The sequence below is a fragment of the Notamacropus eugenii genome, chromosome 2 (assembly GCF_028372415.1).
Source record: "Notamacropus eugenii isolate mMacEug1 chromosome 2, mMacEug1.pri_v2, whole genome shotgun sequence".
Taxonomy (NCBI): Eukaryota; Metazoa; Chordata; class Mammalia; order Diprotodontia; family Macropodidae; genus Notamacropus; species Notamacropus eugenii.
Genome location: NC_092873.1, coordinates 304,715,069 through 304,731,848, shown reverse-complemented (window position 1 = coordinate 304,731,848; position 16,780 = coordinate 304,715,069). Strand labels below are relative to the sequence as shown.

The following is a 16,780-nucleotide window of genomic DNA, read 5'->3' as shown; positions in this document are numbered from 1 at the left end:
GAAAAGTCATTATAAAAGTGATTTTGTGGGAGATAGTGACATATGTATTTTGGTTCCCTTTAGGCAGTTTAGGTGGTGAGATTCTTTTTTCCTTAACTTTTTCTTGGTTCTTAGGTGACCAGTTCTCCTAACTGCACAGACATGAGCAATGTCTGCCAGCCAACAGAATTCATCTCCCGTCACAACACTGAGGGTATCTTTACTTTTGTGGACCATCGATGCATAGCTACCGTGGGCTACCAGCCACAGGTGAGGTGCTCAGTGCAAGACATAGCCGACATTTTGGCTTCTTTTTTCTCTCAACTTTGTATTAAGGTTACCAACTGTAGACTTGCAGATAATAAAAAGATAAAAATCCAGATTCAGAGAGATTTGGCAGCTAGATTTTTTTCTTTGTCAAAAGGTTAGTCATGTGACAACTGAAAGAAGCAAGCTGATACATATACATACACACATGTGTTTTATCCTGTTGCTACTTTTAAATTTGCATATTGTTTGTCACTTTTGAAAACATTTTCACATGTATTACCATATTTATTGTAACTATGATCATATACTCATATGGGTAAATTCATATTAATTGGATCTCTCCTGTACTACAAAAATTCACAAAATAGGGAAATTAGATGCCAGTTTGCAGTACTTATTAGAATCTTGCATTCATCCAGTCAATTAAACTGCATCTATTCAGGGGTAGAGAACATGTGGCCTCAAGTACTTGATGTAAGTAAAACCAGTCTGAATATAAAATTCATAAAAATAGGGCCTGTAGAAAATCTTCTAGTTCTTGCTTAGTAGAGACATCCTTAACAGCTCAGAAAAAGGTGTAATGTTCTAGGGGTTCTTAACGTTGGGTCCTTCATTGTTTTTTTTTTTTTTTTTGGTATTTTATTTTATGCATTTAGAATCCTTCTGAGAAGGGAAATTTTTGTCTTTGACAAAAAATGTCAAGAACCCCTCTTCTAGTATCTTTAGAAACTTGGGGGACCATCACAAAATCTAATGAATTTAGGCTTTCCCTTTTCTCCTTATTCCAGCAGAGCTACTAATAAACAGAACACGTAGGTGGAAGGGGAGGAGAAGGAAGTAAAGGGTCTGAGTAATACACACATTGGATAATCTGAGAACACTTGTTGAGGGTTTGGCCGAGTCCTCACTTATATTTACATAGATTAAGCTGAGAGGAAAAGAATAAAATGACTTTTCCTATTTACATAGAGTGGGATACTGAGAGGAAAGGGACTTTGTCCAAGCGCAACATGGAGTTAAGGTTGGAATTGGAAATAAAAACTCAGGTTTCTAAATGCCAGAACAAGTGAAAAGGTAGCAAGATCACTCTAAGGCTTTAGATAAAGAGAGCCTTACTCCTTTCTTCAATTAGGAGCTGTTGGGAAAGGATATTGTGGAATTCTGCCATCATGAAGACCAGCAGCTCCTAAGAGACAGTTTCCAACAGGTAATTTCTTTCATTCTTGCTTTATATCCGATAGAAATAGGCTTTATTGCTATGGCTATTCGTTCATTCATTCATTGAACAGTTATTTATTGGGCTACCTACTTTGTGCAAGGCACTATAATTTCACTTGTTCAAGTGTACTCAATTCAGACATTTGTGTTTATAGAGGAGAAGATTAGGATAAAATAATTTAAAATAACAGATTATCCCCATTTCGTCTCTGCTTGCCTTTGAAATGGAGGGAGAGGCATATATATTTACCTATCTGGATCTAATCTCAAAGACTTGACTTGTTTTGGGTAGGATAATCCATTTCTAATAATTTGTGCGTTGATATCCTGCTGTTCAGTCCTTCGTGACCCCATTTGGGGTTTTCTTGGCAGAGATACTAGAATTGTTTGCCATTTCCTTCTCCAGCTTATTTTACAGATAAGGAAACTTAGACAAACAGGGTTAAGTGACTTGCACAGGGTTACACAGCTAGTAAGTGTCCAAGGAACATGAGTCTTCTGATTCCAGGTCTGGCACTCTATCCACTGAGCTATGTAGCTGCCCTTCATTGATAGTTACTCTTCATTTTTAGTTGACTTGAAGTCCTAAAGATCTCTAATGAAGAGGGGAATGAGTGGAGGGAAGAATAATAGCTCTCTTTAAGTATTTGAAAGGTTCTCTTTTGGAAGAGAGGTTCCCTTTGTTCTCCTTAGTTCCAGAGGGTCAGAATTAGGAGTAATAAGTGGAGGTTACCAAAAGGCGAATTTGGCCTGGATATAAAGAGCAACTTGCTAACAGTTAGCGCTGTCTACAAGTAGTGAGTCCTCTTTGCTAGAAACTTTCAAGCCAAAGTTGGATACTTATTTGTCAGGTTTATTGCAGGAGAGATTAGTGGTACATATGGATCAGACCAGGCAGCTTCTGAAGCTCCAGTTCTGAGTTTTTGTGATATGTAATGGATTAGACATACAAAAGGTCACTTTTTGGTTCTTTGGCTAGAAAAGAAAACAACTTCCAATTTTTTTTTATGTAGAAAGTAAGACTAAAATTACCATTACTTTAGAGGAATTTGCTTTGCAAAACTTCCCTGGCCTCCTGACAGTTTTTGTCTCTCTACTCTAAAAACAGAAGCATATTGGTATCAGGAGAAAGATAGAATCAATTAATTTAATGTAAACCATGTCCAGGTTCCTAAGGCTCTCAGGTTTGGGATGCCAGACCATCTACCAGGACTAGGTTTCTTCTGTTGTTTCTTTTGGGGAGCTGATATGCTTTCCAAGGCTAAGTGGTCTTACCAAAGCCCTTTCCCTGCTGGTCTTTGAACCTTTTGCTTCCTTTTTTGACTCTAGCACATAAGCTTTTGTTTCCCCCATTGTGGGGAAGGGAATCCTGGGAGGAGGTCAAGAGGTGATGGGGTAGAATAGAAAGAAAAAGAGAAAGAAAGAAACAGGAAAAAAAAAAGAGTCATTGAAACAGTTTTTAAAATATGCATAGCCATAACAATCTAAGAGCTTGGGACCTCACAGAGAAACGTACTATGTTTATTTCCGTATTTTTCAACTGCTTAGTCGTTCTATCTTGAACAGGTAAAACATTGTAAAGTTGTGGAGGCTTTATTCTGGCTATCCTCCCTTAAAGAAAATGACTGCATTTTGTCTTCATGTATGTGATGGGAAACAATGAGCTGAAAGCCAGAAAATACTGGAACATCATTATTAGTTGCATAGTTCATATGCATAGGCCCTCAAGAGTTCATTTAGCTTAGCGCCCCTTATGATCTCAAGGCACACTAAATCTTCATTATTTGGTGTTTAAGGCTTCAGGCTAGACTCTAGATTAAATTGATCAAAACTGAAGGCTCCCTACGTGCAGAGCACTGCCGCTTAGTAAGTTTCTTGTCTAATGGGATTACAGCATGCATACCCCTCACAGACTTCCCTGCACTCCTCAGCCCTCCTCTTCCCCCATCACTCCTTAGGGCCTCATGGTTGAATGTGAGGCTCCCCAGTTCTCCCTTCTCACAGCTGCCAACATTATCTTCTTGAAGCACAGGTCACGCCCCTGCTCCAGAGCCTTCAGTAGTCTCTGGGATCAAAAGGAAGCTTGCTAAGCTCTTTGTCGTCTGGCTCCAGCCTGCCTTTCTAGCCTTCTTTCACACTTTCATGTTCCAGTCAGACTGCCTTACTTGCTGTTCCCTAAATTCAGCCTTGCTTCTCTGCTTGCACACCTGCTGACTCCTATTCCTGGTATCGCCTTCATCTTCAGCTGGAGGCTTTCTGTAGGAGGTAGCAGGATTCTGAAGAGAATCCTTATCTTATTCCAACACTCGGCTCGGATGCCATCTCCTACAGGAAGCCTTTTCTGATCTCCCCACTTGTTGCTGCCCTCTCCCTTCTCATAGTAAGTATATACCTGTTTGTTTATATGTTCTATCACCCTCATGCAATGTAAATTCCTGGAGGGCAGGGATATTTTTAATGTGTATCCCCAACATTGAGAATGGTGCCTTGCACATAGTAGGCACTTAATAAATGCTTTTTGGGCTGGATTATAATCTACGCAGTGCACATTAATACAGAGAGGGCCTGGTATCTTTAGGACAGAGGTGGGTCTGGGTTTGGGGCTGTGGGTCCGTGTGTTTGTTCAGCCCATTTCCTTTGGTTGAGGTCCCACTGACACAGTAAAAACTCTTCCAGGTGGTGAAATTAAAAGGCCAGGTTCTGTCTGTCATGTTCCGGTTCCGGTCCAAGAACCATGAGTGGCTCTGGATGAGAACCAGCTCCTTTACCTTCCAGAACCCCTACTCAGATGAGATTGAGTACATCATCTGTACCAACACCAGCGTGAAGTAGGTACCACCTAGGGCGCTTTTGGTGCACCTGGCCACTCCAGATTTACCAGGGCTAAGCCCTCCTCCTCCTTTTCTCCCCCTTCCCTCCCCCCGAAGCAGTATTGAAGAACATTCAACTATGAATCTTCACCTTTCTCCTCTCTGCAGGATTTGGGGCCAATGGGTGAGACAGGAAGTCTGGATTATTTCAATTAGAGGGAGTTTTAACAGAACATGCCATGTTTCACTATCTTTCTCTGATACCTTTGTTTTGGCCAGGGAGTCAAAATATGGAAATAGGAGAAATGAACACAGTTTCTCTTTCTGCTGTTAACCTGTAGTCGTAATGCCAATTACAGGCACTTAAGAGGAGGACACTTATCTCAGTTTTATTTTTCACTTACTTCTAGGAATGATTCTCTTTTTAATCACATTTACTGACTTACTCTCTTTCCCCTTTCACCCACCCCAGACCCTGTCTTCACATGCTTAGAATACTTCCCCAAAACCAAACCAGTCCTGTCTCACCAGTCTTTGATTCCTTCCTTCTATCTTGTCTTCTTCTTTTCCTTAGGTTCTTTTTTCTTCTAACTTGCCTGCTTTTCTTTTTCCCTCTAATATACCTCTTTGGCCTATATATTTGGCCCCTCATCTTTAAGGCTAGATTGAATAATAAACCAGCATTGTGAATACTAATCTGAGATCAGGGTCAACTAATCCAAGGACTTATTAAGGAAAGTTAAATAATTTCTAATCAACTTGGTGTAACAAAGGAGAGATGAAACCTGAAGTGCTTGCCTTCTGCCTTTACTTGACTTTACTGACTTGAAATCACTGGGGTCAAGGTTCCTATAGATTTACTCTGGATTTCCATGGATAATATTACAACGGTATTGGTGACTGGTTCCAGAAATATCCAGGTGCCTGGGACTTAAATTTATATCTTTTTTTTTTTTAAGAGACACATTTTGGTATGTTTTGCCATCTTTTTCTGGTGCCTTTATTTTTGGCCAGGGAGTTAGAATATGTGACTAAGAGATGTGGATATAGTTTCTCCTTCTGCTGATGCCTCAACATCATGTCAGTTACAAAGATGACACTTTTGGTAGGGGCATGAGGGTAATAATTTTTAGGAATTCATTTATCATTGCAAAGGGAGAGGCTTGCCATACACTCTGGGCAGTGGCAAGGGGTTACATTGCTTCTAGGCACATGATAAATGCATGTTGACTTGACAGTAATGGGGACAACAGTGGAGCATCCCAACAAGTGGAGAGAGCATCTCACGACCTGATCTGTGTGAATTGAGTTCGGTTCACTGAATAGTTAACACCTGAAATTTATAAAGCATATGTTACTTCATTTGATTCTTACAGCAAGCTGGTGAAGTAGGTAGTGTAGGTATTCTTTAATTTATAGGTGAGGAAACTTAAACTCAGAAGGTTTAAGTGACTTGTTAATAGTTGTTAACGTAACTATTAAGTCTCAGTGATGGAATTCAAACTGAGGACTCTAGGTCTAGTACAGCCTTCTACCCCTGCTATGGCATACTCTGGTTTTGGCAGTGACTCCTCTGGCTTTGTTTCCATTCTTCATGTATTGTTATGTATAGCCAGAGGCTATTGTTAGTTGTGGGTCTAGGTGGGAGAGAAACTATTCTGTAGAAATTTTTAACAATGAAGAGACAGATGCTTACCATCCTAGATATGAAATCAGTTGCTATGCAGTAGCCAATGAGTCCCTTTTACTCTTCTGTAGTAGACACTTATACAGTAACAGAATTTATAGCATTTGTCTCAAGGTAGAGATGTTTCTTCTTAGCAGATGACTTTACCTGGCTCAGTATAGTCTCTCTCCCTGTCTTACCCCCTAATGCTTATGTGTAGTAGTATATTTATAGATTCACTAGAGTTTCTGGCCCAAATGGTTTTTCAGACCATAGCTATTTTTTATCCATGTTCTTCCCCCACCCCTTCAAAGTAATTAGCTACCTTTATAATCAACATAGGATACCAACCATAGATTTGACAGTGATCCGTAAGAGAATCAGTGTCATTGTTTTGAAACATGATCATTTCGGACTGGTCAAATATGTTTTGGTGGCCACATTGAAAGGTATTAGAGACCTGCCATATTTTGGTGTGTGTGCCAGTTGACAAAATAAATCATCCCTGGGAAGAGAGTGGAGGAGAATGTTAAAAAAGAATTAGCTCCATAGAATAAATGATATTTTGGGCTTTTGTGAAATTCTGGAGTGTTTGATTGTTCCTTAGTTTTCAATTTAGTGTGAGAAGAATCTCTTGAAGACAGTCTTCCACTGACCAGGCATAAAGTAGATTTCATGCAGCAAGTTCTAGTTCTAGGCTGGAATAAAGAAGCATTCTTGTTTATACTGGAGATAGAGAGCACACTTGTCAGCGTCCTTAAGGTTATACAGGTTTGTCCTCTGCCCATCGCTGAAGTTGAACAGGACGTGAACAGTGTCTCATTCTTAATCTGTGATTGAACAGGAACAAAAAGTCCCAGTAGTCCAGGGTCAAAGGTTTCTGAGAACTCTCTTACAGGAGTCTTTGTTAACATCACATCCAATCTATGCTTGGGCTTTGGACAAAAAAGAATATGGATGCAAAAAGGAAATCCAGTGGCCCATGTCCTTCTGCTTTGTAGGGCTAAGAAAACAGCAAGAATGGGAAAGGTAGGAAATTGAGTCCAGGGGCTGATAGTATTATTTTAGGTGTTTAGTTTACATGCTACAGAAAAGACAGTGATTCCTTGCTTCAAAAAGCTTACATAGGAGAGACAAGTGAGACACACAAAGTCGACAGAAAATTTTTGAACAAAGCCCTGAAAGGAAAAAAGGTTAAGCAAGTATTTATTGGAAGTTTATTGGGTGTAAAGCTATGTTTGGGTTCTTATTTGTCCGTGTGATTTCTGTTTTGCCCTATCTGTGGGTAAAGTCCATCAGTAGGACCAGACCTCTTAGGTATATTCACTAAATAATTAATACAGAGATTTATGAGCAAACATAGTCAGATTTCTCTCTTTTTCTATCCCTTTACTTTCTCTACCACAAAATATTTTCCAGGAACTCTAACCAAGAGCAGCGTCCCACACTGTCTAACACAATCCAGAGGCCACAGCTGGGCCCTGCAACTAATCTGCCCCTGGAGATGGGCTCTGGGCAGCTGGCACCCAGGTGAGTGGTGGAGATAATTGAGTGAATAGAGTTGTGACTATCTCAGGATTTTAGTTTCTTTCTTCATTGGCCAAATATGGGGGAGGTTGGTCCAGTTCTAGGCCTGGGCTCCTAGGATCTTTAGACCATTTTTTTTATTTGCTCACTTTTGCTCTGTAGGCAACAGCAGCAAACAGAACTTGATGTGGTACCAGGAAGAGATGGATTGGCCAGCTATAATCATTCACAGGTAAGTTGGTCCATGGCCAGTCAGTTCCTTCTGCTCAGAAGGTGCAGAGGGAGCTGCAGTCAGTCACGGGGTCATCGGATACTGTTTCTTTTGTACTTCTAGTCTAGGGACAGAAGTTTTTGCTGCCTAGTTAGTGAGGGCCAGGAATTCTGGTTGGAGTTGCACAGATCATCATTAGAAGGATTGGGGGCATAGATTTAGAGGTGGGTTTTGTTTCCTAAGAGTCCTGTTTTCGTAGTGTATATATGGTTTCTCTATACTCTCTATATACCCTAACCTTCCACAATTATCCATGTTAATTATAGATGATCTAGTTGTGGCTGCTTTCCTTGTCCCTGACATATCCTTCTTTAAAGGTCTCTTGAGCTGAAAAATGAGTTCCCTCCTCTCTTCCCCTCTTAGAGTCCTTAGCTTCCTTTCATATGGGAAACCTTTTCTGACACCCCCAACTGGTTAGTGCTTTCTCCCACTTTAAATTAGATTGCATGTAATTGTCTTTTGAATCATGTATCCCTTTGGAGGCTATATAAGCAACTTGAAGACAGCAGCTGTTTTTCTTTGTATTCTAGCGCAGTCTCTGGCATATTGTAGGGACTTTATTAAATGATTGTTGAATTTAATTGATTAGTTACAGTTCTTTCTCTTTACACATAATTTATAAGATTGAACCCCCAAATTGTTTTATTTGGGCCAGTCCTCTCTTTATAATGTATTTACTTATTCAACAAATATTTTTTGAGCACCATATACAAGGCATTGTTTTTCCAAATTTTCTTTTTGTATTATGAACCTGACAAACATTAACAAACATTTCATTGTACAAAGAACAGAAAAAAGAGGTTGATATATGAAATCTTTTTTACAAAGAGACTTCCTTTTTTTAGAAGTATATATTAAATTTAACAGTAGTACTAACAATATTTGACCCAGGCCTGCAAGGAGATGAGATAGAATTTTTAACAGATAGAGTTAGGAAGGGAGGGCAGTATCTAGGCAGAAGGAAAGGTATGTACAAAAGCAGAAAGGGGATGAAGAGCAGCAATGTATAGGGACAGGAAGTCCTCCATTTTGGTTAAGAAGGTTCTGGAGTTAGATTGAAGAGGGCTAGGAATGGTTTGGCCAAGGAATCTGGATTTTATTTGATGTTTAATGGAGCCATTGGAGAATTTTGAACAAAAGAGTAATGCAAATTTGAGCTATGCATTATAAAGATTTATCTGGCAGGAATACGGAGCATGGATTAGAGCAGGGAAAGTCTGAATTTGGGGCGAATGGTTATTATAATAGAGAGCTTACAAGATAAGTGTAATGAGGACCTGAATTTGGAATTCATGTGCTGGTTTCAGGTTTGGGTGGAACCGTGGGACAGGCTGACCATGAGGAAGGATAAGACTTCTAAAGATTTTTTAATCTGGGGCCTGGTTATTTAGCAATTTACTTTGAGGATACATAGAAAAGATAAAAACATAGTTTATAGCCTATAGCCTCATAGGGAGAGACTAGACAACTATGCTACATATGAGGAAAATATAGCAAAAAGTATTAATACAGAAGTAAGAAATATATACAGTAAAAACATTCTTGGAAGCATTGGAATGATTAGATAGGTAGAGTTAAGAAAAATTTGGTAGATTTTAAGTAGAGCTTGGAAAGTGTTAAGGTAGAAGGACATAACTTGGTACAGAGAAAAGAGAACATTTGGAAGAAGGGGAACTCACAGCATCAGTGGACAGGAGACACAAAGAACAAGACCCTGGGCAGGCTGCAGGGGCTGGGTTGGGGAACTGAAGGGGTCCAATTGAGCAGACGCTTGGTAGAGGGGCCTTGACAACTGGAGACTTTATGACTGTTCTAACTCTTTAGTTGTGTGACTAAGGTGATGATGAGTGAGGACAGTTCCATCAGACAAACTGAGGAAATAAAGACATTTTGGGATTGATTATCCTGTTTGTATTCCTGGCGGTGTCTGGGGCCTTCCCTCATCTCATATTCATTGTTAGTTCTGAACATTAAGAGTATTTAGGTTCCCATCTTAAAGAACACCATACTAGTTGAAATAAGTCTCAGGTAGAATTCATATCCCTCTCTCCTTACTTTCTTTAGGTCTCAGTCCAGCCTGGGTCAGCCACAGGCCCAGAGCATAGCAAGTCCCTGGAGAAGTCTGACGGCCTTTTTGGTCAGGACAGAGACCCAAGATTTGCTGAGATCTACCCCAACATTAGTGCAGGTATGTGCCCCTTTTCTCTTTTCTAATTCCCCCAGTTGGAAGCCAGAATAGCATAGTGGAGAGAGGAAAACCTGGGTTCAACTTTGCTAAACCATCCCTGAGCCCCACCAGCTTGGTGACCCTGGGCATGCATCAGGCAGCCCCTCTGAGACTCAGACTTGCAGAGTCACATTGGTGAAGATGAGTTTTTTCAGTGGGAGTTCCTTCTGTCAGTGAAGTCATAGGTCTGGTTCTTGTCTCAAATGTTAGGGCTCTGTCACTTTTTAAATGACCTTGTATTTACTGATCTCCTGTGGACTATAAACTCCTTGAGGGCAGGAATTGTTTCATTTGAATTCCTTTCGATTATCACAGTGACTTACGTAGAATAAACCTTTATGTTTTCTCTCCCTCCTTCCCTTCCCCTAGCAAGATTCCAGCTTGGATTCCTTTTGGATCCATATCTAGGCATTCTATGCAGTCTTTGGACAATGTATTGAACACGGCAGGACAGATCCTTGAGCAGTCACCTCATCCTGTCCCCCCCCTTCTTTTCTTAGATCAGAGTAAAAGCATCACGAGCAACACTGTCCCAGCTAGCCAGCAGCTGTTCTCCCAGGGCAGCACGTTCCCTGCAGTTCCCAGAACAGCAGAGAATTTCAGGTGAGTCCTTTTGCTGTGAGCCGGGAGTCCTCTGAGGTGGGAGGCAGGGAGGTGTTGATGAAGATTCTACTTAAAAAGACAAGATTTCTCTTTCTCCAGCTTTACTACTAGACTCAGGCAACAAGGGTGCTTACACTGCCCCAGTGGAAGGCCCCATCCCTTGCACTGTCTTTACAGTTGTCCTCTCTCTGTGCTTGTGTGTATCCTGTGCATTCTGCCTCTCTTTTGTCTAAATTCTGTCAGGTTTTCTGTAGCACAAAGAGAAACCAAGAGGAGAGGCCCAAGGATGATGATGATGATATGTACTTTATTTCCCAGATTTCTTTACCATTCCACCTTTCTACTACCTTATTCTCTTTTAGAAACAACAGCCTGGTTCCTCCTGGGACCATCGTTCAGACACCAGCTTCTGCAGGACAGATGTTGGCCCAGATCTCCCGCCACTCCAACCCCACACAGGGCACAGCTCCTTCCTGGAACCCTAGCACCCGTCCTGGCTTCGTTGCTCAGGTACAGCCTTTGTCCCACCTTTATCCCACATGATAAATTTTTTTTTCATTGGTAAAATAGGAAAACTTCCCTGGACTTCTCTTGAATAATACTCTCCCTCTTCAGCTTCTAAGGCTAGGTAGAGATTCCATGGTGAAAATCCATAACTAAACCACACATCTTTTAGCCCCATTCTTCATTATGTCTTTCAGCTCCCTATCTATAATCAGAGTTATGCAAATTGGAATATCTTGAATAGGTTTGTCTTTTAATTCTGCATATGTATCTTCTGAGGGAGATGCAAAGGAGTTAGCAATGTAAGTTATGAACTTAGAGTTCATTACTTTTAACTTTTAAATTCTTTTATTTTATTTTTATTCAATGCTTTTAAATTCTGTCTCTGATACTTAAAAGCAGTGCAACTATGGGTGAGGGTTTCAACCTATCTGAGCTTCTCTCTTCCTCTTCCTTCCTCTTCTGAGGGGGATAATAGCATGCTGGTACAAGGCTCTAATGAGATAATATATGTGAAGGGCTTCAGCAAGGCAGCCTGCTGGAAAGCACACACTTACTTAACATCCATACAGACACCTGACATGTAAAAGGTGTAATGTACCCCCTGTGGGGCAAGGGCTCTATCCCTTTTTTGTCTGGATCCCCAGCACTTAGTATAGCCTCCAGCTTAATGCTTGTTAATTCGTTAATTTTATGTGGAATACTGAGCTATATGCTTTTGGAGGGTAGACAAGTAATAGAGGATTCTGTTCTTGTCCTAGAGGAATTCTTAATATACCTAGTGGAACACAGATCACAGCTAGAGAAGCTAGCTGTTTATAGAAAGCCTTCTACCAGCCATACAAATGCCTAATTGAGATTGTAGAGTTAGAGAGTTAGTTGGCACTTCCTGGAAGGAGATAAAATTGTGAACTGGCTTTTTTGGGATGGGGGAGTGTTCATCTTTATTCATTTTTATTTTCACTGAGCTAGCTTTTGAGAGAAGGAAGAGGTTTTCCCAGGGAGAAGATTAGTGATGCTTCTACTCTGCTTTGCTTTGTCTATGCAGCAGGTGGCCCCCCCTCCCGCATCCAAGACCCGGTCCTCTCAGTTTGCTGTTGGTAGCTTTCAGACACCATCTTCCTTCAGCCCCATGTCTCTTGCTGGGGCCCCCACTGCATCGCCAGGCACTGCTGCCTACCCCAGCCTTGCCAGCCGGGGTTCTAGCTTTGGTAAGTCCCTTGTGGAGAGGGGAGGTCATACAGGGAAGGACCAGTGCTAGTGAGGTCATGCTGCACTTAGCATTGTGTGTATGTGGAGGTGCCCACATCTCTTTGGAGGGATGACAGTGTAATTGAGAGGTAGCTGGTATCATTGAAAGAGTCTGCAGGTAGAATGGGGGTGGAGACCTAAGTTTATGCCTTGACTTAGTAGTCAGACTGTTAGGGGTGCCAGAGGGCCTGGAGGCAGAAGACCATAGCACAGTGCCTGACACATAGTAGGCTTATTAATTAATTATTAAATAAATAAATAAATAATGAAATTATTAATTTATAAAGGCTTATTCCTTTCCCCTTATAAGTTGTGTGATTGAGGCTCAGTGAAGTTTTACTACAGTTTCCTTATCTGTAAAACAGGGCTGAGCATATGCGCAGTCCCCACCTCAGGATTATGAAGAGGATTAAACAAGGATATATAAACTTTATAAGTACAAGTCACTATTATTAATACAGAACACATGGAGAAATTTCAGTATGTTCTAATATGTGAGGGTAGATATTTGTCAGGCATGATGATCACAAAAATATTGGCTGACTTACTGGGAGGTTACCTTTTGTCTTTGTGGGGGAAGCTCTGGAACTGGCCCAATTACTAAAAGATGGCATTTCCCCAGCCACAGAGCCCGGACAGCCATCCGGACAATTTCAGGCCCGGACAGCAGAGGGAGTGAGTGTGTGGCCACAGTGGCCACAGGGGCAGCAGGCTCACCACCGATCTGGCTCTGGGGAACAGCATGTGCAGCCACCACCACAGCAGCCCAGCCAGCCTGAAGTCTTCCAGGTGAGGGGCTCAAGTAGATAGAGAGGAAACTGCAGGGTAAAGGGAATTGGGCTCAGCCAAGGTGGGGGGAAGTGCATGAATATAAGAGCATCGTGATTCTGAAAGATGACCAGTGGATCCTGTGTCACTGTTGACTCAGTCAGACAACCACCTGTTTACTAAGCAGCATGGGAGGAGAAAGGGGAAAGGGTGTGGCTCCTAGCAAGAGGAAGCCAGTGTCTGTCTTTGGGCTGTAGAGGACATATACCACCCAACAAGCAAATACAAACCTGCCTAGAGAAGTGTGGCACTAATAATAAATATACAGAGATCTATTCTGAAATGCCAGGAGGGAGAGCAGAGTGAATGGAGTGAGTGGAACCAGGGGACATAGGGAACGAGAAGGCTCTGTTAAGCAAACATTCCCAGAAGAAGGGGATGTTTGATAAAAAGGGATGGGGGTTAAAGCTACTTCAGATTTGTTTGTAAGAACGGTGCTATAGAGGAGGGAAATAATTTTTTTCCTCTTTTATTGAGAACTGAATAAGAAGGAAGAAAATAAAATTACAACAGGAGGGATTGGCGTTAGGGAACTGAGGGCCAACCTAGCTCATGAGGACAAAAATCATTTATTTGGGACCTATTAATGCTAGCATCAGGATAGTGAGAAATTACATGATGGATGTAAGGGACTGGTTTTTAATACAAATTTTATTCTTTTTTCTCATTAGGAGATGCTGTCTATGTTGGGAGACCAGGGTAACACCTATAACAATGAAGAATTTCCTGACTTAGCCATTTTCCCTTCTTTTTCAGAATAGAACTGTTGGGGTGAGGATTAGGGGGTGGGGGAGAGAAATCACTTTTTGTTTTTTAAAAAAACAAATCTTTCTGTAAACAGAATAAAGATACTCTCCCTTCCCCTCCCTCACCCCCAAAATCCACCTCATGCCCCCCTTTGTTCCCTATCTCCATTCACTTCCCTTTCTCCCTACCCCCAGTATAATGGTCAGAATCAATGGAATGGATCATCAAGGCTCCTGAGAACTTTGAAAATTGAGACCAGATGAACTGGGGGATCTTTTCCCTTTTTCTTCTGAATAGAGCTTTGTGCAGAGATGAAGCTTGATGTGTTCTAGGCTGGAAGATACTACACAGAGACCTCCAGGTCCAGCTGCAGAGTGTTTGATAACCACCTTGAATGCAGAGACTTTTTTTGAACAAACTCTGAATTGGTTCAGGGAGGAGAGATGGGGAAAAAGAGAAATATCTCTGTGTATGAGGCCCAAGAAAGAGCAGGCACATGGCTTTAGGAATGGATACAGATAGTTTCAATTGTGTGAGTAATTCTTCTAGAAAGAAACTTGTGAGACAGAGAGAGAGAAAGAGAGAGAGAAAGAGAGTGAGTGTGAGAGAGTGTGTGTGTGTCTATCTGTCTGTGCATGCATGTGTATGTCTGTCTGTTTCTTCTGTGGCAGGGGGACTATGCATACTCTAGTCCTGACTCTGCATGCGTGTGTGTGCGTGCGTGTGTGTGTGCGTGTGTGCGTGCGCGTGTGTGTTTCCAAATAAGTCCTAAAGTGTTAATTCCAGGTATTTTCTGCTCCACATTGCAGCCAAAGTATATTTAGATTAACTTCTTTGCTGTGTTCACATCTATGCCCAGCCAGTGTGAGCAGTTGTGTAGGACTATTTTGTGCGGGCACCTTCTCATTGAACATCATCAGTGATAAAATTGGGTCACTTTCACTGTTGACAGTGCTCCTCACTTGGAGGGAACTTCAAGATATTATGGAAAGTGGGCTCAGGTGCTAACTTTTTTAAGAAACCCTAGACTCATGGCCACAAGGACTACAATGCATTTTCTGTCAGAATTATACACTGTACAAGCACTGTGGAGAAAATAACCCCATGGAAACTCAACTTCTTGGTTTGAGAGCCCCAGCAAGAGGCCCTTATACTGGGCTGTGCACCTCGATACCAACTTCATCTCAAAAATAAGTTTTTTTCAATCCCCATTCTCTAAACAAGCAGACCTAAATAGAAAAAAGAAGACATTTTTCCTTGTTACTAGCACACAGATGAAAAAAGGGTTTATGATGCTACACCTTGTTTTCTGCCTAGTCTTTAGAGTCAAGTTGGGTCTCAAAAATTTTTGCTGGGAGTAGGGAGTGGCAAGTGGGTATAAATATAATAATACTATGTGGCAGATGGGTAGGAACCCATATCAAACAGGGCTTCTTAACAATTAGTGTAGCCCTCTGGTTGAGGATATAGGCTACTATTATGGCATTTGAGCCTTAGGTCACAGTGAAGTGACAACAGTGTTTTTTTCCTATTGCCTCAGGCCAGTTTTTAATTACAAGGCTGAGTTATTAAGGGCAAGATGTTTTTAATGTAGTTGTAGGTGTCTTGAAAACAGATGACCTTGGGGAGGAAGGGGGGCAATGTCATATTGATTTGGCCTCTCCTCTCCCCTTCCCTTCACCCTGGTACCAGATAGCAAAAAGACAGGGAGAAGGAGATATTTTATTTTTTAAAAATCTATGTGCACACACACACAGCATACATACATTATATATATTATATATATATTATATTTATATCACAATTTAAGAAGCCAAAAAGTTGAGTTTCCATTTGAATCTGTCTTTTGATAATCAATTATTTTTAAATGTGATTAGGACTATAATATTGTACAGTTATTGTAGGGTTTTGGGAGGGAGGGAAAAAAACTCTGGGGGGTTTTGTTCCTACTCTTCCTTCAGGGTTTTATTTTCAGTTGTGTTTATTTTTCTTGTTGGCCATTCTTTGTTACTTGGCACCTATGTCAAGTCTCATGGTGGCACAAATGATGTCATTATGTAGCAGAGATTTTAAAGCAAAGATATTTTTCCTTTTTAAAAATCCTTGTGTGTTTTAGTCTTGATTGTGACCGCACCATCCCTGCCCAGGTTTCTTGCTTAATGCTTCCTGCCAAGGTATACACAGACAGAAAGACAAAAATGTGCTGTGTGACACAGAGCACAGGTTAGCTCCACCAAAAAATACACATACTAAGACACCAAAGATAAGAAACAACTATTCCCTAAATGAGATGCTTATATAATCTGTATTTAAAAAAAAACAAACCTCAAATCAGAGCTCTGATCATTCATCTGCTTTTTTACTGGCCCTTTGATGTTGCTACTTTCAAGAAATGGAAGGGGATGGGAAGAGAGGACGCCTATATATATAGCAGAGTTCCAAGGAAGAGAGAGCTCTAAACCCTGCAGGAAAAAGTTATCTCTACTAGACTCTGACCCCAAATATCTTTATTCTCTGATGGAAAAAAATTAAGTATTGGGAGACAGGCTGTTTCTGCTTGTTCTTGGTTTCCTTCTGGGACTGTCTTCTGTAGCATGGGCTGAAGAAACTAGACTAATTTGAGCTTGAACTGCAGGGAAATCTAGGGCTAGAATCCAGCTGTGTTGGGGAAAAGAAACCAAATGTGTTTATCTTGCTGGAATCATCCTTTTTCCTTCTCCCATGTCATCTGTTTACTGGGGGAGGGGGGGGAAGGGGGGGGTTGGGGCTGAGGCAGACTCTTGTGATCTGTCACATGCTGGGAAGGGGGAGGATGGTCTAGAAGGGCTCATATGACTGGCATGTAATAATCATCAGACAATACCCATTCCTACCATTCA

General features: G+C 41.2%; 1 protein-coding gene across 5 annotated transcripts in view; it reads left to right on the top strand.

The window, feature by feature from the left end:
* ARNT (aryl hydrocarbon receptor nuclear translocator) overlaps nucleotides 1-16,001 on the top strand; it is a 48,878-nt gene extending 32,877 nt beyond the window's left edge. For 3 of the 5 annotated variants that reach the window (XM_072644730.1, XM_072644727.1, XM_072644729.1), the window contains 11 exons: nucleotides 115-249; nucleotides 1,382-1,456; nucleotides 4,144-4,295; nucleotides 7,363-7,473; nucleotides 7,633-7,702; nucleotides 9,806-9,929; nucleotides 10,469-10,571; nucleotides 10,934-11,081; nucleotides 12,124-12,286; nucleotides 12,949-13,115; nucleotides 13,826-16,001. In XM_072644730.1, coding sequence (XP_072500831.1) covers nucleotides 115-249; nucleotides 1,382-1,456; nucleotides 4,144-4,295; nucleotides 7,363-7,473; nucleotides 7,633-7,702; nucleotides 9,806-9,929; nucleotides 10,469-10,571; nucleotides 10,934-11,081; nucleotides 12,124-12,286; nucleotides 12,949-13,115; nucleotides 13,826-13,915 — 1,338 coding nt within the window. In that variant the 3' untranslated portion in view covers nucleotides 13,916-16,001. The remainder of the gene's footprint in view (nucleotides 1-114; nucleotides 250-1,381; nucleotides 1,457-4,143; nucleotides 4,296-7,362; nucleotides 7,474-7,632; nucleotides 7,703-9,805; nucleotides 9,930-10,468; nucleotides 10,572-10,933; nucleotides 11,082-12,123; nucleotides 12,287-12,948; nucleotides 13,116-13,825) is intronic. The other 2 variants (XM_072644731.1, XM_072644728.1) reach the window with 1 other exon arrangement.
* Nucleotides 16,002-16,780: the final 779 nt, after the last annotated feature.